Source organism: Canis lupus, chromosome 26, assembly GCF_048164855.1.
Source record: "Canis lupus baileyi chromosome 26, mCanLup2.hap1, whole genome shotgun sequence".
NCBI lineage: Eukaryota > Metazoa > Chordata > Mammalia > Carnivora > Canidae > Canis > Canis lupus.
In genome coordinates, this window is record NC_132863.1 from 45,008,346 (window position 1) to 45,033,010 (window position 24,665).

Here is a 24,665-nt window from a genome sequence, read left to right on the forward strand (position 1 = left end):
AACCGGTCTCCCCGGCGACGCGGGACGCGGAGCAGGCGCTGGGGGGGCGCCCGGGGCTCCGCAGACCTGAGCCCGATGGCCCAGAAACCTCTCAGCACGGCCGCTGCCCAGCGCATGAACCTCGTGGCGCAGGACGAGATCTGGTAACGCCCAGCATCCGCGCCCCGGTGGGCCGGCGGGTCCCGCCTCAGGTGCACACACCTGGCGGCCTCAGCGTCCCCTCCAAGTCCCGGGGGCGGGCGGCCCTGGGCGCGAGGACTGCGCGCTGGAGGGGGCCGGGGCGCCGCTGGGGACCTGAGCGCCACCCGAGCGCCTTTCCCCCTCTCCCAGGCGCACCGCTAGAGATGAAAGATACTGCATCTGGGTTTGCAACCATCTGCAAAGCTTTGCTTGTTGAGAGCCGACTAACATGTTATTTTTAAGATTTGCCGGATTTTTTATTAAAAAAAAGAAAACAAAAATCTTAATATTTATTCAGTTTGAATGAGAGATGAATATGCTTCCTACATTTCTCTTGATTCTCCTTTTTTAAATAATAAGAAATCTTTAAAAAATCCATTTTCTAAAAGAATTATGTTGAGCAGACATTTGTAATGGATGTTTTTATGTGACATTCTATTAAATTGCTAAGTATACTATTTCTTTGAAGTTTCAACCAATATGAGAGCTTATTAGTAGATGCAAGGAAGTAAAGTTTAGTAACAATAAAGCATAACCACTTACCTCTTAAACTTGAGTTATCTTATTTGCCATCTCTCTGATTTTTACCATTTCCTTGTAAAAAGCTGTGTTAATCTCTTCATATTTTCTTTAAACTGGTTTTGTTTCACTCAAATTTATTTTTATAGGAAACTTTATATCACTCTTGTCCATGGAAAGCCAGTATCATTTGGCATAAAATACACGACTAGTAATTTCTTTAATCTTTATCTTTATCCAAATACCTCCTACTTGGATCCTATAAGGTCACCATAATAGGCATGTTCCATCCGTTTAAAATGCCCCTTCCAGGGGCGCATAGGGGCTCAACAGTAGAGCGTCTGCCTTTGGCTCAGGTAAAGATCCCAGGGTCCAGGGATCGAGTCCCACAGGAAGCCTGCTTCTCCCTCTGCCTGTGGTTCTGTGTCTATTTATTCTCATGAATGAATGAATGAATGAATGAATGAGTGAATAAACAAACAAAATAAAGTGGCTCTTTCTCCCTTCTCCACCAGACAAGCTCATACTCACCCTCCAAGACCCAAATCAAATGGCCCATCCTATGTGAAGATAGCTGGCTCAACCTTTAGACTGTTCTTCTGTCCAAGGTCCAAAGTGGCTTCTGAGCCCCAAAAACGTGACTGGTCCAAATTGGAATGAACGGTAAATGTAAAACACACACCAGATTTTGAAGATTTCACACATGAAAAAAAAAAAGTAATATTAACTTCATCTGCTTACTTTCTTTTTTTTAAGATTTTATTTATTTACTCATGATAGACACAGAGAGAGAGAGAGAGAGAGAGGCAGAGACACAGGCAGAGGGAGAATCAGGCTCCATGCAGGGAGCCTGACATGAGACTCGATCCTGGAACTCCAGGATCGCGCCCTGGGCCAAAGGCAGGTGCTAAACCACTGAGCCACCCAGGGATTCCCCTCATCTGCTTACTTTCACTTTAAAAACTTTTTTGTGTGTGTGGCTGCTAGAAAATTGTTCATTATGTACGTGGCTCATATTTGAGGCTCATTTTACATCTCCATTAGACTATACTCTGCTTAAGATGCTCAGTGTCCAGGGCGGTGGGGTGGGAGAGAAAGCTTGTTCTGGGGCCTCCAAAACTGTTGAGACACTGGGGGATGGGAGGAGGGGCAGGCATTGATTCCAAAATAGGAAAAGAAACTTGAAAATCAAAATTTTGACACACCAGCTCTCAACTAGTAGGCCATTAATATATAAATTGTATTTATATTCTATATAATATATATTATAATTATAGCAAATATATTTATGTATATTATATATATAGCAAAAGCAGGGCCAAGATTAGGACGGGGCAAGTGGGGCACCTGGTGGGCAGTATTTCAGAAGGGCTCACTCTCAAGGTCATGCAAATGCTGGCTTTGTACTTGTAGGAACCCTGGAGTGAGAGCAGCCCCTTACATTTTGCACCCCACATGTCTCACTCAGCACACCAAAGTGAGGAGTCTAGTTCCTAGATGCCCTAGATGGCCCCTCAGGCAGAGCCAGCCTCAGGGCCCATCTTCTCCCCAAGGCATCACTCAACCAGCACCTTTGGTTCTTTAGACTGTGTCTGTCTTCCAGTCCCCAGCAACAGGGACTCATGCTCCCCCTGACACCTGGCTTCCTCTCTGGTACAGTCATCATCCAGTCCACGTACATTACAAGATGTAACCTTTTCCCCAGTGGACCAACCCTTTTAGGGTTTGCTACTTTAACCCTTCTTGAACTTTCCTTTTCAGGAAATACCGCCTGAAGGCTGAAGGCGAAGCACGGCAAAACTGGGCTCAGAACTGGGGATTTTTAACAACCCCTGTCGAGGAGGTGAGTAGAGATCTGATGAGCCCAGAGGTTATAGAAGTGATCATTTCAAGGAATACATGGTCAGGAAGTGTATACTTTGCAAGAATAAAGGTAAAGAGAGCGTTGTGTATGAAGACTGCTAACTCTGAAACCTATAGGTCCCTTCCTTTAGTGAATTTATTGAGCATCTACTACATGCCAGACATCCTCCAGACACCTCCTCTGAACTAGCTCATTTAATCCCCACGACTCTTGGGCAGAGGAGGGCGTTGTCTTATGCCCATTTTATAAATTAGGAACTTGAGCTCAGAGACTTGCAAAGTCATACAGCTAACAGAGGAGAAGCTGGTGTGTCTGATTCCAGGGCCATGTGGCCTCAGACAGCCCATCTGTAAAAAGGATGAGAGTCCTCTGCTGCCTCGCTGGGCAATGTTGAAGTCCAGATGGGATGGGAAGTAGAAGCCGGGTGAATATATGAGGGATTACTGGGAAAATATTCTTGGTCTTTTCCTAAGCCAGCTAGGTAACAAGGACAGACCAAGGGTAATGAATAGGGAGCAGTACAGATGCCAGCAGAGACCCCCAGCCCCAGGCAGGGGGAGCTCCATCACCCCAGCTGAGGGCTGCTATACAGAGAAGACAACTGCATATTCCCATTGTTTAAGGGAGCCCAGAATTCCACATGTTTAAATGAAATCCAAGTCCAGAATAGTGGCTCAGATTTATAAAACACCATACAGATACCAAATGCCTGTGTGGGCTTCGGTAGGACAGTGGCCACCAGGCTCCAATCTTCCAAACTGACCCCCCCAGGACACAATGCCTGGAAGCTACATTTCTTTGGAGGGAAGCAGACCCACAGAAGAGTCGCATAATTCAAAACGTTCATGATTCAAGGCAGCGTAACCCCACTTGTAATTCACCCCATCCCACTAGCTTTGAAATTATGCCATTCTTAATGAGGATTTTTTAATACTTACAGTTATACAACTTGAAATGTTATGCATAAAATGAGTCCTTATTAATATAAAATGCATTAAAAAGAGTCTATATTAATATTCCTTATATGTAATTAAATTGAGATTTCAAAGAGTTTGAAATTGCTTTAAAAATTAAAAGGGGGTGGGAGGATGGGGGCTCTCCTCTAATATTTTAAAGATCGGTCCTGGAAGCTTGTTGGCAATCTTTTATTTGAGTCAGTAACCAGTGAAGTTTTCTTGAATTATGACTCGGGAGGATAAATTAGCAGGTTGCTAAAGGTGGTAGGGACGCGGCGGTTAATCGCTGTATCTGGAGGCTGAGCGGCCGCTTCCGAACCGTGTGATTGAACCAAGCCACCCAAGCCACCGACGATTCTGAGCGTGGCTTTGGTCATCTGCAAAACGTGGGGTTCTTGGGGGAGCTCCCGCTACCCTCCCCTGAGGCTTCCCGTCTCTGGGGGTTGTGTTTGCAGCTGCTCAAGGGTGAAGAGGAACCCCCCACCTTAAAGCCCAAAATCGAGCTTCCCCAGCGGTTCCGCATCCGGCCAGTGACCCCAGTGGAGAAGTACATCAAGGTTCGCAAAGTCCTTTTGAACACTTGTTTTCCTAAGTTAAGAAATAAGTGTGTTCGCTCAGGGCGCACAAAGCCAACGGCCAAAGGTAAGACCACAGCAGCCCCTGGCTCATGGGGACGCCAGGTTCCACTCCATGTCCTTTGCAGCCCACAGGTGGGGGGCACATCGGGTCACTCGTCCCCATGCCAGCAGGAGCCACTGTGGCCAGCTCTGCAGAAGGGGAGGGCAGCCAAGGGCATGAGGGACCAGTGTCAGCAGACACTGGCAGGGACTGGGCAGTAAGACACGGCGGGCAGAGGCCTGAGCTCTGGAGTCAGACCCCGGAGGCCCAAGTCCTGCTCAGCTGCACACCTCCTGTGTGGTCTCACGAGGGGCTCGATTGCACTGTGGTTCCTTCCCCCCCGAAAAGGGGGCTCACGGAAGCACCTACTGCAGGCAGTGGCAAGGATTTGAAATGTCACCTGGTACTTTCAGAGAGTACTAGTGACCGTTAGCTGTGGTGGGGCCAGGCGCTCAGCGGGGGACACAGTGGCGAACAAGAAGACAGACTCCAGCCCACGAGGCTGCCTTGGGGGCAGGGAGGTGGGGAGGCCACCGTGAAACAAGAAATTCAACAAAAATTTTTTTTAAGATTTTACTTATTAGAGAGAGCACACTTGAGTGGGGGAGAGAGGCAGAGAGGGAGAGGGAGAAGCAGGCTCCTCGCTGAGCGGGGAGCCCGACACAGGGTTCGATCCCAGGACTCCAGGATCATGACCTGAGCCCAAGGCAGACACTTAACCCACTGAGTCACCCAGGCGCCCCTCCACAAAACTGCTATTTGCTGTGCTAGATGCCACGGAGGCAAGAGACAGGTGAGGCTTTGGAGGGTAACAGGAGATGGCACAGCGCCCACTGGGCTGGGGACTGAGGGTGATGAGGAGCCAGCCCTGGAAAGGTTTTCCGGCAAAGGGAAGAGCATGCACAAAGGCCCTGAGGCAGAGCAAAGCTCGGTATGTTGCAGGAGCAGCAAGAGATGCTGTGAGGCTGGAGGTGGGTGAGGCGGGGGCGGGGCGGGGCGGGAGGGAAGTGATGTGGACGGAGAAGCGGGCAGGGCCGGATCCCACTGGACCTCGGAGGCCAGAGCAAGGCGCGGGGCCCATTCTGCAATGGGAAGCAGGGCTGCGGCACGGTGCCGGTTGCCTTTTTCAAAGACCACTGCGCTTGCTGAGTGAGTAATGGGGCGATCCCGGAGGGGAGACGACTTAGGAGGTCTTCCCACTGAGACCGGTCAGCCGTGGACGCGGGTCAGACGCCTCTAGAAAGTGCTGAGCTGGGTACATCCCGGGCCTCCCTCCGCGGGTCTGTCATTTTGGTCCTGGATTCTGCTCTCTGCCAGGCCTCGGAGAAAGCAGTTCTGTGTCCTGTCCCCTGAAGGGATGCAAACGCCCACGGAAGGTGGCCAGGGGTGGGAGGAGTAGGCTCTGTGGCGTCTCTTCTCCTGAGGCGCTCGGGTCTGACACAGCAGCTGGCACAAGGTGAGTGCGCGGTGCGTCACGTCTGGTGGCTGGATGGGTGCACAGTCCCCTGAGGTACGCTGAGAGCGACCCCTGGTTATACTGCAACACAGATTCACTGCTATTTTAGAAATACAGCAAAAATAAGACATTAAAATATCCATACATATCCTGACCCGTGGTTAACATCTTGGGCCGCTCCTTCCAGATGTTTTGCTATGTCTTTCTATTCCACCCCAAAAAAACAAAAAAACAAAAAAAAACAAAAAACCTAGCTCTTACCATGTCTTGGCTGCTCGCCATACTAAGGGCTTTACCTCGTCATCTTATTTTCACAACAACCCTCGAAGGTAGATATAATCACCGCCAAACCAATTTTGTCCTTGAGAAACTGAAGCAGAGGTCCTGGGGGTCACGGACCTTCATCCGGGTGAGAAAGGCGCTTTGCCCACTTCCTTCTGAACCTCCCTCCTCGCTGAAGAAATGGTCTCCTTCTTCCTCCTTCCCGTCCCTTCTTCAGAAGGCTAGAGTCTTTTAAAAATCCATTTATTGTTAACGGATGTCCTATACCCCAAACGGAGTGCTCGGACCCTCGGGAGCCGTTGTGGCCAGACACTGGACGTGCATATGCAAGCGTGTGTGCGTGGATCTGTAGCCTTTCTTTTTTCTTGTCGCACTAATTATACCATATTTTCTGTGTCTCCTGCACCTTTTATTTCCGAGCAGCGTATGTTCAAAGTGTCCCACCTCAGAACATAGGCACCTGCCTCGCCCTGTTACACTGCTGTGCGGCATCCACTGAGCAAGTCCCCTGCAGGTGACACGTAGGCTGAGTCCAGTGACCTGCTCTTCCCCCGGGGCTGCAGCAAACTCCCACACCAACAACCCTGCTGTGCATGTGCGCAGATATTACGATGTCTTAGGACAGGTGCCTAGGAATACCTGTCAGCTCAAAGGATGTTTGCATTTTCATTTTTCGTACATAATTGCGCTAGTGCCCTTCACGGACAGTGAGCCAACCTGTCCTGCGACCACACTCTGGTTAACAGCAGTGTTTTCATCTCCCTGCCAACCTGGTGGATGAAAGGTGGCCTCCCAGGGTGGATTTTGATTGCATCTCCCTTACGAGTTGGAGGGAGACGTGAAAGCTAGTCTGGGTGTCCCAAGGGCCCGTCTGGACAGCCGAGGCAGCACTGGCCCCTCCAGCACCTGCTGACCACCTTCCCTGAATGTGGCCTCTCAGGAGATTAATTTTAGCACTTCACCAGGAACATCTGTTTGGGGGCTGTGGGTGCCAGCGGCAGCCAGCCCGCCAGGACCACCCCCTATACCAACGCCTCACGTACCAATCCCTTGCGCTGAGCGTGGAACACACCACCCCAAGCATCTGAAACTGCTGTCTCAGGTCTCCTGTGATGTCTTCATTCAAATAAAATATTCCTCATGTTGTCTTCATTCAAATCACCCCATAAAAGCAGAACGGAACATCATTTCCAAAGGAAGGGGGGCGGGATGTGGCCGGAACGTCTGCCCTCGTTTCCCACATATTTCAAGTCTTCCCAAGGAATTGACAGATGAAACTGTTTTTTCATCTCAGACAGAGATGAAAACCCTTTGGTTTTTAATTAAATTCCATTGCTTTCATTCCCGTGGTCTCTACAGTTTGGGGCGTGCGTGGGTGTGTATACACACGTATCATAAAGCCTTCTGATCAGAACCAGCAGATTTATAACCGCCAGGATACCATCTGACAATATTGTTGTATATTTTGTAAAGGCCCATGTGAACTGTTGCATTTGATATTTCTACACCTGACTTTCTCCCCGCTTTTTGCTCATTTGTCAAGTGAAAAATATTTTAGTGGACGTCATGAATTAATGTAGTAAGTGTGACCGCATAAAGAAATGTATTTGGGGGGCACCTGGGTGCCTCAGGGGTTGAGCATCTACCTTCGGCTCAGGTCATGATTCCGGGGTCCTGGGATCGAGTCCTGCATTGGGCTCCCCATGGGGAGCCTGCTTCTTTCTCTGCCTGTGTCTCTGCCTTTCTCTCTCTGTGCCTCTCATGAATAAATAAATAAAATTTTGAGAAAGAAAGAGAAAGAAAGAAAGAAAGAAAGAAAGAAAGAAAGAAAGAAAGAAAGAAAGAAAGGAAGGAAGGAAGGAAGGAAGGTATTTGGTGTTCACGACTTTCACGGGGAGAAGTCTCAGCATCCCGCTGATTGGAGGGTGCTCACCTTGGGTGCGCTCTGCTTAAGGATATTGTTCTTCTCTGTCTTTTCCCCATCAGGCCTCACATGCCGATCCTGATGCACCCGTGGACATGGCTCACGTCACTGTAGGCTCCAGGTGGCTAACCCTCATGCCTTTCCGCTCCAGGTCCTTGCGTCCCCTCCAGTCCCGAAGACGACCCAGGGCTTCATCGGCTGGAGATCCGGGGTGCCGAACCTGAACAAGTGTCTGGAGCACGATTATGAGATCAGGAGCTGCAAGGGGGCATATGCCAAAGAGCTAGGCTGGCCGAAGCAAGGCATCCACTGAGTCCAAGCAGATCGCAGCCTCTGGGCAAGAGCGGGCCAACCACCAGGCACCTGGTGTCCATGCCCAGGGACGGGAGTGCTCCCCAGCAGATGCCGTTCCCCTCTACATTTGCTCAGTGGATGCTGCAAAACATATGAAATAACACTTTAACTTTTTCAATTCATCGACCCTCCCTTCCAGAACATTCTCATCACGCACTCTTCCTTGGCTAATGTACTGAATAAGATAAAATAGATGCATGATAAATTTTTTTTGATATCTTGGGAATTTCTAACTATGACTTGAAGAAAAGAGACATGATTTAATTTTAAGATAAAATGTTGTCTAGGTCCTATAATGTTGCTTTCAACCCTATACCTCTCATTGCCTGTTTATAATGAGATTGTTGACCAGGGAGGGGTCTCTGCACCCAGATATTCTGGTCCTGCTTCTCAGGAGGGACGAGTACTTTGAGGATCCCTTGACTCACCTTTCCCAGAATATCTGCAATAAGTCAACCACTCCAGACCCCAAGGAGTAAGTAAGAAAGCAGAGAGTTTGCAAGCTGCCTGTGGAAGCTGGTTTGCATACGTTCCTGAGTAGCAGAGCTTGATGCCTTCTTCAGACTTGGAGTGGGCAGGGCGGGAGGGCCGTGCTCAGTGACCTGCCCTCCAGAGACACACACCTTCTCCCCTTCAGTTGGTCCACATCACTGCTCACGGGGTGGGTCCCTCCTGGTGTTTGCTTGACTGGGGCCCGGGGGGACTTCTATATGGTGCAATCCACTTACAAGGCCCATGCACCCCAATTTTTCCTGTCCACCTTCCTATCCAGGTGTGGATGGATGTGTTTTACTGATCCAAGAATCTCTCATCTAGAACCTTCCCCCCATCCTGAGCACTGACCTCTCTGTCCGGCTTCTAAGTTAACTCCATGACCTTGAGGGCACCAGATACCAGAGGGACAGAAATCCTACTGAATCTGGGCTACTCCTTGCAAGGGGGGCTCAGAGCCTGTCAATCCTAGAAGCCGCTGGCAGAAGGGCTTCTCGTGTTCAGAGACGTTGTTCCCTGTAAAGTCTGCAGAACGTGATTTGAGCGAGCAGCCCTCTTGCTCCAGGCCTTCAAAGCCAGCTATGCCAGTGCTAAGAACAGAGCCACTGTGAGCGGGGCACCACCTGCCACCGTGGCCACACAGCCACCAAGAAATCCCACAGTCGTCATGGCCCACATCCCACCTGCCACCCACAGACCACACATTTGAAGGAGAATGTCACAGCGCCTTAGGTTCCAAGAAGAAGGTATTAGGGGTTGAACGGAGCCCCCCACCCCCAAAGAATGATCTGTGGGAGTCCTAATCTCCCGTACCTGTGACTGTGACCTGGAGTAGACAGTAGGGTCATTGCAGAGGTCGAGATGCGGGATGCGGCCGTCCTGCAGGAGGGAGAGCCCTTGATCCCATAGAACCAGAGTCCTTGCAGGAAGAGGAGAGTCACCCCCAGGGAGGAGACGGCAGCCATGGGAAGGACAGACACGCAGGGGACGAGGCTGCAGGGGACGGGGCAGAAACCGGAGTGTTGTGTCTACGAACCAGGGAAGGCCAAGGATTGCCGGCAGACCTCGAGAAGCCCGGAAGAGGCAATGAAGGGTTCTATGCTCCAGGTGGCAGAGGGAGTGCAGCCCTGTGACCCCTGACCGCGGGCCTCCAGACCCCAGAAGAGCGACAGGACCTTCTGTTCCTCTAAGGCACGCGGTTTGGTCCTGCGGTTTGCAGGTCAGGAGAGCAGAAGAGTGCAGAGCTGGATGCGCCTCCGCCCCTCCTCCCCTGCCTGGGAGCCCCATCCCACCCCAGCCCCCCGCCCCCACGTCTAGAGCCTCTCCCTGCCCTTGACCCAGGCTGTGCCTCCGGGAGAACCAGTCACGTGGCCCGTTCCACTCCGAAGATGTTTCCAGGCACCCAGATGTTTCGCCTGGTGTAGACTAAACAAGCCGATGCTTGGCCGAGCCCGTCCATGTGCAGACCTAATGTCTCGGCTTCCTGGGGGGCACGGCAGGCAAGGCATCTGCTCCCGAAGGAAGCCGAGTCGCTTACTGTGATCAGCTGCCACCACCGCGGCAGAGCGGAGCAGCCAGGAGGGGCGACCATGGGGCGCCAATCACCGGGCCCCCCAGGATCGCGCCTCCGTCTGACCGCCCAGCACCAGGCCACAAACACCCATGGTCTGGGATGCACCGCCGTGGACAGGGGCTGCTTTTTGTTCTAATTCCTCACCTTGAGCTGAATCTGAGAGCCACCTTCCATCGTGTGCACGCCCAGAGTGGCTTGGCAGCACGCCCAGAGTGGCTTGGGCTCCCTTGACCTGTCTCAACTCCTGCGAGTGTCCTGACCAAGCAGGATATCCTGAACCCTCGTGTCCACCATGTACTAGGGGAGGCGACGGGCACCTCCATACCCAGGTCCCACCTGCCCAACGCCAGTGTCTTGGGAGAAGAAACATCTGAGAGACTCATGTCAACCCTCACGCACGGTGGGTGGGAATGCACGCTGGTGCAAGCGCCGTGGAAAATAGTGTGGAGGAGCCTCCAACAATTTAAAATAGAACAACCCTATGAGGGGCACCTGGGTGGCTCAGTCCATGAAGTGTCTCCTTTTGGCTCATCAGGTCATGATCTCCAGGTCCTGGGATCGGGCCTCACGTCGGGCTCCCTGCTCAGCAGGGAGTCTGCTTCCCCCCACCCCTATGCTCTCTCTCTCTCTCTCAAACAATTAAATAAAATCTTTAAAAAGGCAAACAAGCTGCCATATGATGCAGCCATCCCACTTCCGGCTCTGTAGCCAAAGGAAACAAAACCTCCAGTTCAAAGAGACACCTGCACCCCCATGGCGAGTGTAGCATTAATTACAATCAATATCCAAGATTTGGAAACATCCTACGTGTCCATCAACAGATGAACGGATACAGGAGATGTGGTGGGCACTTGTATTTGCCATCGGCAGCAACAGGGCTGGACCGGGGCGGCATCATGCTAAGTGAGATAAGTCAGAGAAAGAAAGACAAAGGCTGTATGATCTCACTTACATGTGGAATCGGAAGGAACCAAACTCATCAAAACAGAGGACAGATGGGTGGTTGCCAGGGAGAGAACGGGTGGAGGGACTCCAACCGTACAAACTTCCAGTTATGAACTAGATAAATGATGGGGATGTCACGTGCTGCGTGTGGACTAACAGTCCTAAAAACTTCTTTTAAAAAAGAGGGAGAGGCTCAAATCCAAGTCTGAAGGCGCACACGCCCTCTGGACAGTGAAGACACAAGCACGGTTACGTTTCTAGGAAACGACTTGAGGCCTTTCCCTTAATGTAAAGGAAGCCCCTTGCAAGTTTATGGCCACGTGTTTAATGCCCCTTAAATTACCTGTACTTGACACACCGACGTACACACGCTTTCCCTTATCACGTGTCACGCGCAGACAGGCTTCAGAAACGAACACCTTGGCCACGGCATTGGCGAGTTCCGCCTCCAGTGATGTATTTACCGACTAACCACATGAGAGTTTTATTTCACAGAGTAAAAACGAGGCATCATTTCTGTGGGTGTCAAACCCCACTGCCCTGACCCTCCCCACGCCCGCGGTGCCCCCCAGGCTCCGTCTGACCAACGCGATTGGGGCGGCTCCTGTGGGCGCATCACGGAGCACAAGTGTCCAGTCAACGGCCTCAGTCGAGGATCTAAGTGGACAATGCTCCACGATTCAATTACCCTGGATGGTTTCAAACTTGACATTTCGTCTGTAGAAATCAACCTCGTTGTGGGTGTCCAATGGGCTCATAAATGTCACCACGCGCTGTCAAATACCGCCACCTTTCCAAGGTCAAGGCGAGGCTGGTGAACCTGTGTACGCGACGCTGAAATACATCACAGCAATGAACCTCCAGATGGGCCTCCGTCTAACCGAGTGGCCTCTGGCATGATGCAAAACATAATTGGGTTGGGGACTCAGAACGGATTCTATCCCAAGCACATCTCAGTCCAAGACAAATTAGAAACTCCGACGTTTGAGTTACAAGAGGATGACATGATCGAATAAAATAAAACCTCGAGAAAACACAGCTCCTGTTGCCACACGTTCAAGTGCACCGGAGTATAACGGCCTCAGAGCCTGGGACCACGCGTGGGCGAGAATTTAGGACTTTGTGGATTTGAGGTAGTGCAGATCCTGGCTATCCCATAACCCCTCTGGCAAGTCTGGGGCACCCCACAAAAATAAAGCCATTGCTATTTTTGGAGCAAAACGTTACGAATATTCACATGGAGGGGCAGGCACCTGGGCAGCTCAGGCGGTTAAGCATCCAAATCTAGGTTTCGGCTCAGGTCATGATCTCAGGGTCCTGGGATCCAGCCCTGTGTCGGGCTCCACGCTCAGTGGGGAATCTGCTTGTCCCTCTCGCTCTGCTCCTCCCCATGCTCTGTATCTTTAAAAAACATAAATAAATAAAAATTTAAAAAAGAATGTTCGCGTGAAATCAAGACTCTAAGGAGTCAGTTATCACTTAAGTTCACATTTTTGCGGCCAAATGAGCTCTGCTATCAAACTAATAATATTTCTTGATTTGGGAGTGTTTTGGAGTTGGAGGTTGATAAGAGATTTTTGGACTTAAAAGGTTGTCAGCACTCCCCAGATTAGGTTAAAGGGGCTGTGACTTCCATCTCTCACAGCCTTCTTCTCTCCACCCCCTCCCGCGGCCTCCCCTGCCTTCCCTCCCCTCCGCTCCCGCTCTGCTGCGCTGCCCTGTGGTGCAATGCTCAGTGGAGGTGCCCACGTGACAAGCAGCAGCTCACGAGTACCCGACTGAGGCTTTATCCAACAGCCCACAAGGAACCGAATCCCGCCAGCAACCACCGACCCTTCTCGGTGAAGCCTTAAGGTGGCAACACCGTGTGAGGCACCTGGACCCAGATGACCCAACTGCGCTGCCCTGGAATTCCTGACCCACAGAGACTGTGACATCACAAATGATATCTTAAGCCACTAGGTTGGGTAATTGTTACACGGTAACAGATAACAAATCTAGGCTATTTCTAAATAGCAAACCCACCCAGTCACCATCACGTTCAGGAGAGCCCAGGGAATCCCCGCAAGCTCTGAAGAATTCCGGAATTCAGGAACATTCCCCTGAACTACATGGACTTCGCCACGAGGAGCAGAGCGCTCTGCAGGGACTATCTTTCAGGAAGCTCTTCCTTAAAATTGCAGGAGCTGGATCGGCATTCCTGATGACACTTGTCATTTTAAGTTTGGGGGACAAAGCCAGGAAAATAATTCACAATCCCTTTAATCCCAAATTACCATTTAAAGACCATTCTTAGCAGTCCCACAAGGACTGGATATATCTTCTCTTGAGTCAGTGGAAAGGTGAGGACACAGGGCTCACCCAGTGGGCTGGGTGAAGAGCAGGGTTCAAATCCAAACCCTCCCCTTTCGATCATGTAGCTTTGGACAGGTGGTCCAGCTTCCCAGGCCCCTGCTTCCACAGCTGGGAAATAGCCCACAAAACTCACTTTCATGGGGTTGGGGTAGGGTTCAGTGGGGATGAGGATAGAATGGGCTTGATAGAGGATGTACCAAGGAAGTCAGTTCCATCCCTCAAAGCAAAGGAAGAGATTCTTTAGAAACGGGACAAAGACAAAATGAGATGCTGGTGATAAAGCATCTGTTAAGACATCCAGACTGGCCAAGGGATTCAGCCAAGGGAAGCTGGTGCTACTGTCCTTGCTGTCACTGTTGTTAATTAGAGTGACCCTACCTCCACAAAGTCGGGCTGTCCTTGGGGGTTGTGATTTAGTGCCCCGCATTTAAGACCTGGCTGTTGCTAGGACTCAAGAGAAAGTTGGGTGCCCCTTCCAAAATCCACAAATAAATTAAGCTCCCCCCACACACACACCCATGAAAAAATAAATTTTTAGATCTTCCTGGGCCATTCATTCAAACATTAAAAATGGAGCCAGGAATAACTGTGGATTTTATACTTGCTACGTGTAATCAATCGCATTGCCAGAAGGCGACCTGACTGGGCTTTAGTTTGGGGACATGATCCTATGGTTAATAAGCTGTGTTCTGCATGGGTGGATAATGATTCTGGTTATTCACTAGTAACTCCTGGATAAGCCGCAGGCTCGGAATCCCCGACACCGATAGAGCCGCTTGTTCCCCCAGAGAAATTAGGCACGAGTGTAAGCAACTGTTGTCTCTGTGCTGGCATGTGGGTTTGATTGATTGAGTTGCCGTGCAGGACGCCCTCATTTAATTAGGAAATAAATCTTGCCTCTCAATGTCTGACTATAACATTCCCACGAAGACACACAAGGAATGTTGATCGGGGTACACCGGGCAAAGAAAACCCCACGTGTGCCACATGGGGGGCACAGAGCAGTGGAGGGGAGCCCGCCCCAGAGCTGGAGGCTGGGGCGCCAGGTGCCCTGCAGAAGGCGTGCACTGCCAGGGCTGAGCTGGCTGCTGCCCCTAACAGGGAAAGGGAAGCTGGACAGCCACTGGGAGGAGGTGAGGGTGGGGATGCGGGTCGGGGGAGATAAAAACTAATGTTGATCGCATCTACTGGGGCTCCACTAATTGTCAGTGTGATAGTCTGACCCCATTTTTTGATGTTTGACTGCGCGCCCATCTGTCTCCCACTCTGCCCACGGTGGCACACTGGGAGGTAAGCAGGGCATTCACTTCTCTGGCACAGTGGGAAGTTCAAACTGTGTGTGGGAACCCTCAGCCCTGCCCCAGCCCCGGCCACCACCACAACTCCAACAGTCTCCTCTGCCAGCATTCTCGAGCCCCTTAAGACCAGCTGGGGAAGCTGCCTTGCTCTCCCCCGGAATCCTCATTACATAAGCAATAAATATGCTCCTGCACTCTTGGTGTGTGCACTGCAACCGGCCTCTACGTCAGACCGAATCTTGAGTGGAGCCCATCCTGTGCCTCCAAGTTGGCAGGCTGGCCAACTAGATGCTGCGCTGAGTTCTCTGCCTTTTGTCAGCAGCCCTGCAGGCTCAGTCCTGTTTTGAGCCCCTCGCACAGGTAGAGAGATGGAAGCTCCACGAGGTGAAGTGACTTGACCAAGGGCAGTGGAGCCAGATGACAAGCCCCACTCTCTGTGACCCCAGAGATGCCACAAAACCATTTTGGGAACATTCCATGAGCTCACTGGGAGCTAACTATGTGCCGGATGCAGCTGTTCCCTCTGCCCGGAGCACACGAGCACTAGGATTCTAAAAATCCCCTCGCTGCCCCCAGGATGCCAAACACTCCTCACCAGAATCTGGGACTCTGAGGACACAGAGGCACCTGTTTCATGGCACCTTTGACCACGAGATAGGAGGATTATCTGGACTATCCTGGGGGGCCCAGGAGAATCACATGAGCCCTTAAAAGTGGAGAGACTTCCCCGGCTGGAGGCAGAAGGGGAAGTCGGGAGATGTGAAGCATGAGGAAGATTTAACTCGTCATCAGTGTTTTCAGGATGGAGGAGGCCTCGTGAGCAGGAAAGCAGCGGCCTCTAGAAGCTGTGAACACCTCTTAGCCAACAACCAGCAAGAAGATGGGGACCTCAGTCTTCTAGTCACATGGAACTGTATTCTGCCAAAAATCTGAATTAGCCTGGGGGAGGACTGTCCCCCAGGACTCCAGAGAAGAGTTCGGACTGGCTGACGCGGTGATTTTGGCCTTGTGAGACCCTAGGCAGAGAACAGCAGCACCCGTCTGGATTTCTGACCAGAGTGAGGAAATGATAAATGGGTTTTGCTTTAAAGCCCTAAATGTGGGGATCCCTGGGTGGCGCAGCAGTTTAGCGCCTGCCTTTGGCCCAGGGCGTGATCCTGGAGACCCGGGATCGAATCCCACATCGGGCTCCCGGTGCATGGAGCCTGCTTCTCCCTCTGCTTATGTCTCTGCCTAGGTCTCTGCCTCTCTCTCTCTCTCTCTCTCTCTCTGTGTGTGTGTGTGTGTGTGTGACTATCATAAATAAATAAAAAAAATTTTTTTTAAATCCCTAAATGTGTGATGATTTATTAGAGCAGCGATTAAAGGCTAAAAGCTAATGCCCTGGGTGTGCCAAGCACACAAGTCCCTGCCTGCTGTTTGCCTGGCCCTTCATCAGGGTCAGAGTTGGGGGATAGGTGTGCGGGCCTACCTACTGCCTGCTATAAAGTGGCTGGTTCCCAAACTCGGCAGGTCTCAGCCGAGTGACCCACACCCACCACACTGCCCCGTGGGACCCGATGGCAAGCAGCACATGGGCTGATGCTCACAGCCAAGTGCCTCATCCCTGACCCCAGAGATCGGAGTCTTCTGACAACATCTGTGGAGCAGCGACATGCTAATTATGTAGCCTCTGAGTAAACTCAAAGGAATCCCAGAGCTGACAATGCTTCCTTCCCCGTATCCCTATTAAACCTCAAACCATATTCAGTTTTCAGCCCGTGGCCCTGCCTGAGAGAAGCCTTCTCTGCCTCGCTCCGTCCTCCACACTATCCGAGCAACACACACCACTCCTTTGTACCAGCTCATCACAAAGCAATTCCCCACCGATCTGTGCAACATCCTAGCTGGTATCTTATCCCCCTAAAAGCTTGGTATTTGTGGTAGGCCAGGAATCACGTGTGGCTTTTCTCACCATTACACACAGTGTCCAGAACAATTAGGCACATAATAGATGCTTAGCATTTGTTAAAGAAGGAAGGTACTGTTGGTGATAAAGTCAGGGCCACTCAGCCCTTGAAATACTCACAGTCCGATAGAATCTCTACAAGGTAGTTTTATAATAAAATACAGTCACCTCTGATGTTCAACTGCAATGCTTTCCTAAAAACATGCCTGAAAGCTTAGTGTTTTGGAAGCACCTGGGTGGCCTAGTTGGTCGAGCACATGCTTTCAGCTCAGGTCATGATCTTGGGGTCCTGGGATCAGGCCCTGCACTGAGCTCCCTGCTGCACAGGGAGCCTGCTTCTCCCTCTGACCTTCCCCCTCTCCCCCCACTCATGTTCTCTCTCAAATAAATAAAATCTTTAAAAAAAAAGAAAGAGGGCAACCCCGGTGGCTCAGCGGTTTAGCGCCTTCCTTCAGCCCAAGGTGTGATCCTGAAGTCCCAGGATCGAGTCCCACTTCGGGCTCCCTGCGTGGAGCCTGCTTCTCCCTCTGCCTGTGTCTCTGCCTCTCTCTCTCTCTCTCTCTCTCTCTCTCTCTCATAAATAAAATCTAATAAAAAAAAAAAAGAAAGAAAAAAAGAAAGTTTAGTGTTTAAAATCCCAGCAGTCGGGATCCCTGGGTGGCTCAGCGGTTTGGCGCCTGCCTTTGGCCCAGGGCGCAATCCTGGAGTCCAGGATCGAGTCCCACGTCGGGCTCCCGGCATGGAGCCTGCTTCTCCCTCCTCCTGTGTCTGCACCTCTCTGTCTCTCTCTATGTCTATCATCCATAAATAAATAAATCTTTAAAAAATAATAATAAAAAAATAAACATAAATAAAAAAAATAAAATAAAATCCCAGCAGTCACTTTACGTGGCGTTAGGAAGTTTCTCTTCTCGGAAAAGAGAAACATTTTCACAAAGTCCCTGCTAACCCTTGACCTTCCGCTGTACCATTTAGTGCTGTACTTCAAATGTGACTCCTGCTGTCTAGTGTTGTTTTCTTTTATTACACTAGACGGAAAACCATCAAACTGCCCTCCTATGACCATCCCTGGGGGCCAGGGTTGTGCATGTTGTCTCATAGCTCTTGGATGTATCTGTGAAGGTGTTCCTGGGTGCGATTTGCATTTGAATCAGTGGGTTCAGGAGAGAAGATTGCCTGCCCCAGTGGGGGTGCAGGCTCACCCCATCCACAGAAGGTGGAGGAAGGAGAAATTTGCCCCATCTTCCTGTCTGCCAGCTTGAGCAAGAACATCTCCTCTCTTGTTTTCCTGCCCTTGGATGGGGATTTATGCCCCCAGCTCCCCGGCTCCCCCGGGGCCCTCCAGACTCGGACTGGAGTTACATCGCCAGCTTTCCTGGGTCTCCAGCTCGCTGATGGCAGATCCTGGGACTTCTTAGCTTCCATAATTGCGCGAGCCAATTCCTCGTAACAAATAAACGCATATTTACTGGAGATACTGCTCTGGAGAACCCTAACCAATACAACACACCCATGTCTGTGGCAATGGCATTAATATGGGAGACCTTCTCTTCTCACTCCTGGTTTTAGCGATTCCTGCTTCCCTGATCATCTTTATAATAACATAATGACACTTGAAACATAGGAGCATATTCGCACACTTGCACCAACAAAAGTCAAGGGAGCTACCAAGACGGTGCCGGGGCCCATCCTGATCTTGGGTGTGCAGGCTGCACACCGGGTGACAGCTGAAATCCCTCTGCTGGTTGAGCCAGCAAGGGTTGCCCTCCAACGCACAAGAAAATGCAGCAAGTATAAGAAAAAACATATGTCTTCCAAATTTCCTTGAAACATGACTCTCTTGCATTATTTCCCCAGCTTCAGCAGACACTGGAGTACGGAGACATAACTAAGCTTCCTCTCCACCACAGCATTCTGAGCGGTGACTGGCACAGAGTCCAGATCCAGGACCCTCCTGGGAGTGGCAGGGACGGCGGCCAACTGTAGAGCCCAGGTCCTGTGGGAAGAGGCCGCTGACGCTCAGCCCTTGCAGGGTTGGGGCCCAGCATGGCCACATGCACCCAATTCTTCAGAGGAGGCGGGATGCTTTGAATTTCATAAATGTAAAACCTCCCAGATGTTTACAGGTTTAAAAATCTTTTCATTTTTTATGTTTAAATCCCTGTTAAAGACTCTATGCACGTTAAACCAAAGATGCCAGCAGTCCGGTTTCCAATTTCTAAAATAAGCTCGTATTTCCAAGTGCCTTTCTGACGCCTGCATTGGAATGTCTCAGAGGCATCTCAAGGTTGACATGTCAAAAACGAATTTCTTGACTCCAGCATTTCCACAGCATCTGCTGCAGCCGCGAGTCCCGGCTTCCCCGCGGCCCCCGCAGCGATCCGTGGGCCCTGCCCCTTCCGCTGCCACCCCCGCCTCTGCGACAGAAGAGGCCCATGGCATGCGACCACACTGTTCGGGGGGGTGATGGTGGTGGTAGACGGTGCAGTCCGTGACACATGTCACTTCTGTCCATGGCTCGTTACCCAAAGTTTCCCAACCACCCCAGCTTCAAGGCGGGGGGTAGGAGGGTGGAGAAGTCTTCATTAGCACTAACAGTGTCCACTGCAGGAATGGGCAGCTCCTTTCATTACTGAATTTTTGTTTTTGTAAGTGAAGAATATTTAAAATATATCGTCTTTAGCTCCATTCATCAAACGACGGCTGGCCACATGTGGCCTGCCATCTCTTCGTCTCAGTAAAGTTTTACTGGGACTCTAGTAAACAGCACTGTTTGCAGCCGGTGGCTTTGTTTGCAGATGGGGCTTCTCTCCTGCTACACGTCCAAGTGGGGTGGTTACAACGGAGACTGGAGATCCTGCAAAGCTAAAAATATCTACGTTCTGGCCCTTGACAGAAAAGGCCTCCCTACCCCTGGACAGCACCACTCGCTATCACAACCATCGCATAAAAGAACAATTTAACAACGAGAAAGTAAAGAACACGGTCTCGCAGACTAGAGGCCCGTTCTTAAGTCAGACCTTGAAGGAAAAGATGTGATGTCTTCTTTTTTTTTTTTTTTTTTCGTGAATCTGCAAAGAGAGAAACCTCCCCCAGAGCCGTGCCATGGGCCACAGACAGGTGTCCTTCGGGGATTACAAACTCCAAGGCTGGGGCGGCAGGAAAGTGAAGTGGGTCAGGTGGGCCTGGGGCAGCCTGCAGAACCCGGGACCGCCTGGGGGGCGGCGCTGTGCAGATCTCAGGTCGCCCATCAATTCCCAATTTATTTATTTATTTTTTTAGGTGTTGATTTTATTTTATTTTTTTATAATAAATTTATTTTTTATTGGTGTTCAATTTACCAACATACAGAATAACACCCAGTGCCCATCCCGTCAAGTGCCCACCTCAATTCCCAGTTTAGAAAGAAAACTATACAGGACTGATTTCATGACGGGGGTTGAAGAACAGGGAACAGAAGATCTGCGGGAAAGGGGACTCTAGCACCATAACAGTTAATGTTTCATTTTTTTAAGGTTTTGTTTGTTTATCTGTTTGTTTGAGAGAGAGAGTGAGCAGGGGAGGGACAGACGGAAGGAGAAGCTCAAGCAGACTGCCCGCTGAACGCAGAGCCCCAGGCAGGGCTTGATCCCACGACCCCGACATCATGATGTGAGTGAATACAGGTGTCGGATACTTAACCAATGGCACCACCCAGGCGTCCCAGTAATGTTTCATTTTTTTAAAAAATGACTCAAAGCAAAAATGACCAGAAGTCACTAAAAAAATAAAAAAATGGAAATGCAGGAAGCACCTACTGTATTACAACGCAGATGAGCCTCAGCAACATGATACCAAAGGAGAGAATCCCGACACGAAAGGCCACCTGTTGCACGGAAAACAGCGTGTGAAGATAAAAATAGAATCACCATATGATCCGGTAATTCTCTCTTGGGTATTTACCAAAGAAACTGAAAACATGAATCCAAAAAAACTAGGTACATACTCCGCTTACCACGGCATTGTTTACGATAGCCGAGGTGGGGAAGCAGCCCGAGTGTCCACTGACCCACGAATGGATAAAGGAGACGCGGTCTATATACACGATGGAATACTACTCAGCCGTCAAAAGGGATGAAATCTTGCCTTTTGCCACAACGTGGATGGAGAGAGAGGGCATTACGCACAGTCCCACCTATGCAAACTCTCCCGAAGGGAGAACCGGTGGAGACGGTAAGCAGGTTAGTGGTCAGCAGAGGCGGGAGGAGGCAGGGGACAGCAGAGGCTGCCCGGGGGGTGGGATTTCCTTGTGGAGGATGAGAGTGGTCTGGGAGTAGAGGAGAAGACTGTGCAACACGGTGAAGGTGCTAAGCAGTGCTGAACGGTGCCTCTTCACCTGGTTCCTTTCACGTAATGTGATTTTCACCTCAATAACAGCAACAACCACAAAGACGACTGGAGGCTTTTTAAGTCGTCCATTCTGGGCATTGTGGGTGAAATTATCCTTTTCTATTTTTTCAACTTTGCGATGCACGCTGAAGGATCTACAATGCACCGCACAGGTCAGATCACACCCGACGGAGAACACGACCGGCCCCGGAGCCGCCAGTTTGCCAGCCTGGATCTTGACCCCCGGTGATGGCCTTCCCCGCACCTACCTCTGTAAGCCGCCACCACCCACCCGGTGGACCCACGTCGTGGAATCTTTCCCTGCCTTTGGAAAACTGCTCGGGTGGGATCAGAGATAAAAATAAATCCTCGGCATGCTGGTCCAAAGAAGCCAGACACAAAAGAGAATGTGCTGTGTGATTCCATTTACATAAAGTGCGAAAGGGATGCAGGGAGAAGTCAGGGAAGTGGGGTCTTTGCAGGGGCGGGGGCTGGGGGGGCACAGGAGGGAGGGGGTAGCTGGGCACTGGCTGTGGCTTCATCTGGATGATGGTGACCTGGGTGTGTTCAGTTGTGAAACCGCATTGAGCTAAACACTTGGGATGTGTGTGCTTCCCTGCATTATGCCGCACTTCACTTTTAGAGAAGTTTAAATATAAATCATAAATGCGTAAATCCATCAGATACATTTAATCTCCTGCCAAATCTTCGAGATTCAGACCCAGGCCTTGGCTTCAGGTTGCAAGCTGCCAGATGGGTGAGTCTGAGGATCCAAACCTCCATACCCTGGGATGTTAAGACGCCCCTGAAGGAAGCTGAGCACACAGGAGGTGGATTGCAAGGGCTCATTACAACTTCTGTCTCAGGCGCACAGAAATAGGTCTCCCCTCGCTCAGGATCCCCTCTGGACACCCGGCTCTGACGCAGGGCGTGCGTGTAGCGTGTCACTGCAGACCCACCCAGCTCGGCGACACAGACAGCTCCGGAAAGAAAACAGACAACAACCCAGACCGAACTGTTCTCAGGCCCGGGAGCAGGAGAAAGCCACGGGCTTGCAGAGGGCAAACCCTTCTCTAAACCTTTTGGAGAGAATCCAAATGCACTAATGGTCTGTTCCTGAATCCTTAGAGAAGCTGCTGGACCCCACCTCCCCTCCCTGGACTCACAGACACCTCTGAGGAAGCCCAGGGGTCTGTGAAGACCCATGGCCATGGCCAGAGCCCTCAGCACCCCCGGCCCAGGCCCAGCACCCCTGGCCCTTTGAATGGGTCCTACAGCATCCGCTCCCGAGACCCTATTTCCATTTGTCAGCAGGCAGGAGATTCTATTAGCTAATTACGCCTGGGCCTTCCCCTCAAAATAGAAGAGGTCAAGTCCCTGAAGTGGGACAGAGCCCAAGTACAGCCCCACCTCCAGCACCCCCCGGGGGGGGCGGGGAGGGAGTAAAGGGAGATAGAGAGAGACAAAGAGGGAGAAACAGAGACAGAAAGAGACGGGGCAGGACAGAACAAGAGACAGAAGCAGACAGAGAGAGACATGCAAAGGACAGGAGGCTAGAGGGACAGAGGCAGAGTGGAGGGAGGGAGGAGGGGGCAGGGGACAAGAGGGGCTGATTTGTTTTCTTCTTTTCTTCCTTTGAACTTCCAGCAGGAGGGGAGGATGGGATTTCCTGGGAAAGAAACAGCCCCCCCGAAGCAGCAGAGGTGTGCGCTGGGCCACGAACCTGGAACCAGATCGCACGAGGTCACATCCCGGCTCTGGGTCCTCGGATGAGCTGCCTTCTGGTGGCCACTTGGTCCTGTCACCCCTGGGAGCGCTGGGAGGGGCTGACACACAGCACGTGGTACACCGGCCACGCACCCCCAGTACCAGCCACCACCACCCCCACTGAGGACAATTCCAATTAGCATTTGTCCAGGTGGAATCATCGCCCCTGTTTGGCCACCTTGCACTGCCCCCTTGGCCACTAGCTGGGGCTGGCCTGGCCTCAAGCCCCACCTTCAACACCAAGTCGGGTGACGTGGGTCCCCACAGGGACAGGTGGCCTGGGGCTGTCTGAGCGCAATGATGCACCGTGTGCACCCGGTGGCTCCGGATCCTTCGTGCTGGCAGTGAGGCTGGTGAGCTCGGAGCTGTCCCAGCGCTGGGACCGAGGATGAGCTCACCTACCCGGAGCATCGCAGGCCTTGTCCCTGACAGGAACCCATCTTAAGCAAGGTCCCCCCAAAGCACTAGGAGCTGGTGATCCAGAGAAGGGCAAGCGAGGAAGTCAGGGAAAGACGGGCCAGGACCGTTCCCATCCCAGTCCCAGCCCCTAAGGGGCTTGCCCACAGGCCCCAGCAGGGGGGTGAGCCTGCTTCAGTGATGACTTGGCCCTGGACCCTGGCCATCGACTACACAGACCTTAGCATCCCTGAGGGCAACGGCCGAATATGGGATCCGGGGGCCCGGAGTTAACAGGGCCCAGCACCCAGAGTCCAGCTCACGCCAGCCGGGATTCTATCACCTGCCCCGGGGCCGGCAAGGGCTGGGTCCGGGGCTCCCCAGCCCTGAAAAACCCCTCCCCGGCTCTCGTCACCCCGGCCACGCCCCCTCCAAGGAGACCCCACCTTTCAAAAATAAAAACCAGAGCCGGGTTATCATTAAGCCGACTCTGCTCCCTGCCCCTTGCCCCAAAATCCCAAAGGAGGTCGGGAACAAAGTCCTGCTACCTTCTGGGAAGGATAGAAAGAAAAGAACACTCAGAGGATGCATCGCAAATTAATATTCCAATAAAGCAGGAGGCCACCCGCTTGTTTTCTGAGGGCTCTGAGCCTGTCAGGTCTCAGCCAGCCTGAATCCCGCCGGGATGCACTTCCCGCTTCCTGGGTGACGGTGGGGGCCTGACATTTAACGCCGAGGATGGCTCTGAACGGGGGCCTCGACAAATAGCAGTCACTTCTGAATCCATTCCTCCAAAAGGTCACCAGCCAGACACCCACAGAAAGCCCAGCAGGCCCCTGCCATTCCCCTGCTTCCCTCCCCCACCCCTCCCCTTCTGGGCTCCGCAGCCAGCACAGGCCCCGGGTCACCACCCAGACCACCAGCCAGACCTCCACCCTCTGGGTTCCAGGCACCCCCTTCTTCCCACCTGGGGAAGGCCCAGTGGGGGATGCTCAGGCCCCCATCCTCACCGTGGGAGGACCAGGAGGCTCCTGGGCCCAGAAACTTCTCTTGCTACCTGGGGTCTCCTGCACCTGGAGGAGCCAATGCCCCACGGCCAGGTGAGGCCCCACGACCCTCCCCAGCCGGGCTCTCCTCCTGGCTCCACGACAGAGCAGCCCTCACCTGCCAGCTCGTCCGCCTGCAGTCGGGAGGCTCACCACCCGCTGTGTGTGCCAAGGACCCCAGCCCAGGGCGGGGAGGCGTCCGGGACCCCCGGGGCAGACAAGGCATCAGGGCCCCACCTGTCAGAAGAAGAAAAGCTGCCCTGCTAGATGTGGGCTAGGACAGGCAAGTGACCAGAGAGTATCCACGTTCCCTGGGGAGCAAAA

The 24,665-nt window shown here is 51.9% G+C and overlaps 1 protein-coding gene and 2 long non-coding RNA genes across 6 annotated transcripts; 2 read left to right on the forward strand and 1 right to left on the reverse strand.

The window, feature by feature from the left end:
* Positions 1 to 17: 17 nt before the first annotated feature.
* Positions 18 to 8,358, forward strand: CIMIP1 (ciliary microtubule inner protein 1). Of its 4 annotated transcripts, none has more exons than XM_072801554.1 (4): positions 18 to 143; positions 2,461 to 2,542; positions 3,975 to 4,076; positions 7,951 to 8,358. In XM_072801554.1, the coding sequence occupies exons 1-4, from the start codon at positions 76 to 78 to the stop codon at positions 8,110 to 8,112; spliced, it is 414 nt and encodes a 137-aa protein (XP_072657655.1). In that variant the 5' UTR covers positions 18 to 75; the 3' UTR covers positions 8,113 to 8,358. The 4 variants fall into 4 exon arrangements, with proteins under 4 accessions (XP_072657655.1, XP_072657657.1, XP_072657654.1 ...); XM_072801556.1 differs by having other exon boundaries at positions 3,975 to 4,161; positions 7,862 to 8,089; XM_072801553.1 differs by having other exon boundaries at positions 3,975 to 4,161; positions 7,951 to 8,089.
* Positions 5,147 to 6,271, forward strand: LOC140618700 (uncharacterized). The gene is made up of 2 exons (XR_012018773.1): positions 5,147 to 5,593; positions 5,923 to 6,271. It is a non-coding gene; the product is annotated as an uncharacterized lncRNA (long non-coding RNA).
* A 1,611-nt stretch (positions 8,359 to 9,969) lies between the features above and the next one.
* LOC140618699 (uncharacterized) lies at positions 9,970 to 13,056 on the reverse strand. The gene is made up of 3 exons (XR_012018772.1): positions 12,881 to 13,056; positions 12,417 to 12,564; positions 9,970 to 11,997 (listed from the first exon to the last, which is right to left on the reverse strand). It is a non-coding gene; the product is annotated as an uncharacterized lncRNA (long non-coding RNA).
* Between the last annotated feature and the right edge of the window lie 11,609 nt (positions 13,057 to 24,665).

Bases quoted from the DNA above. Each gene is read 5' to 3' on its own strand.
- CIMIP1 (XM_072801553.1), top strand. From the start codon at position 76: ATGGCCCAGAAACCTCTCAGCACGGCCGCTGCCCAGCGCATGAACCTC. The intron at 144-2,460 runs GTAACGCCCAGC...TTTCCTTTTCAG, and splicing joins GTGGCGCAGGACGAGATCTG to GAAATACCGCCTGAAGGCTG. The intron at 2,543-3,974 runs GTGAGTAGAGAT...TTGTGTTTGCAG, and splicing joins TAACAACCCCTGTCGAGGAG to CTGCTCAAGGGTGAAGAGGA.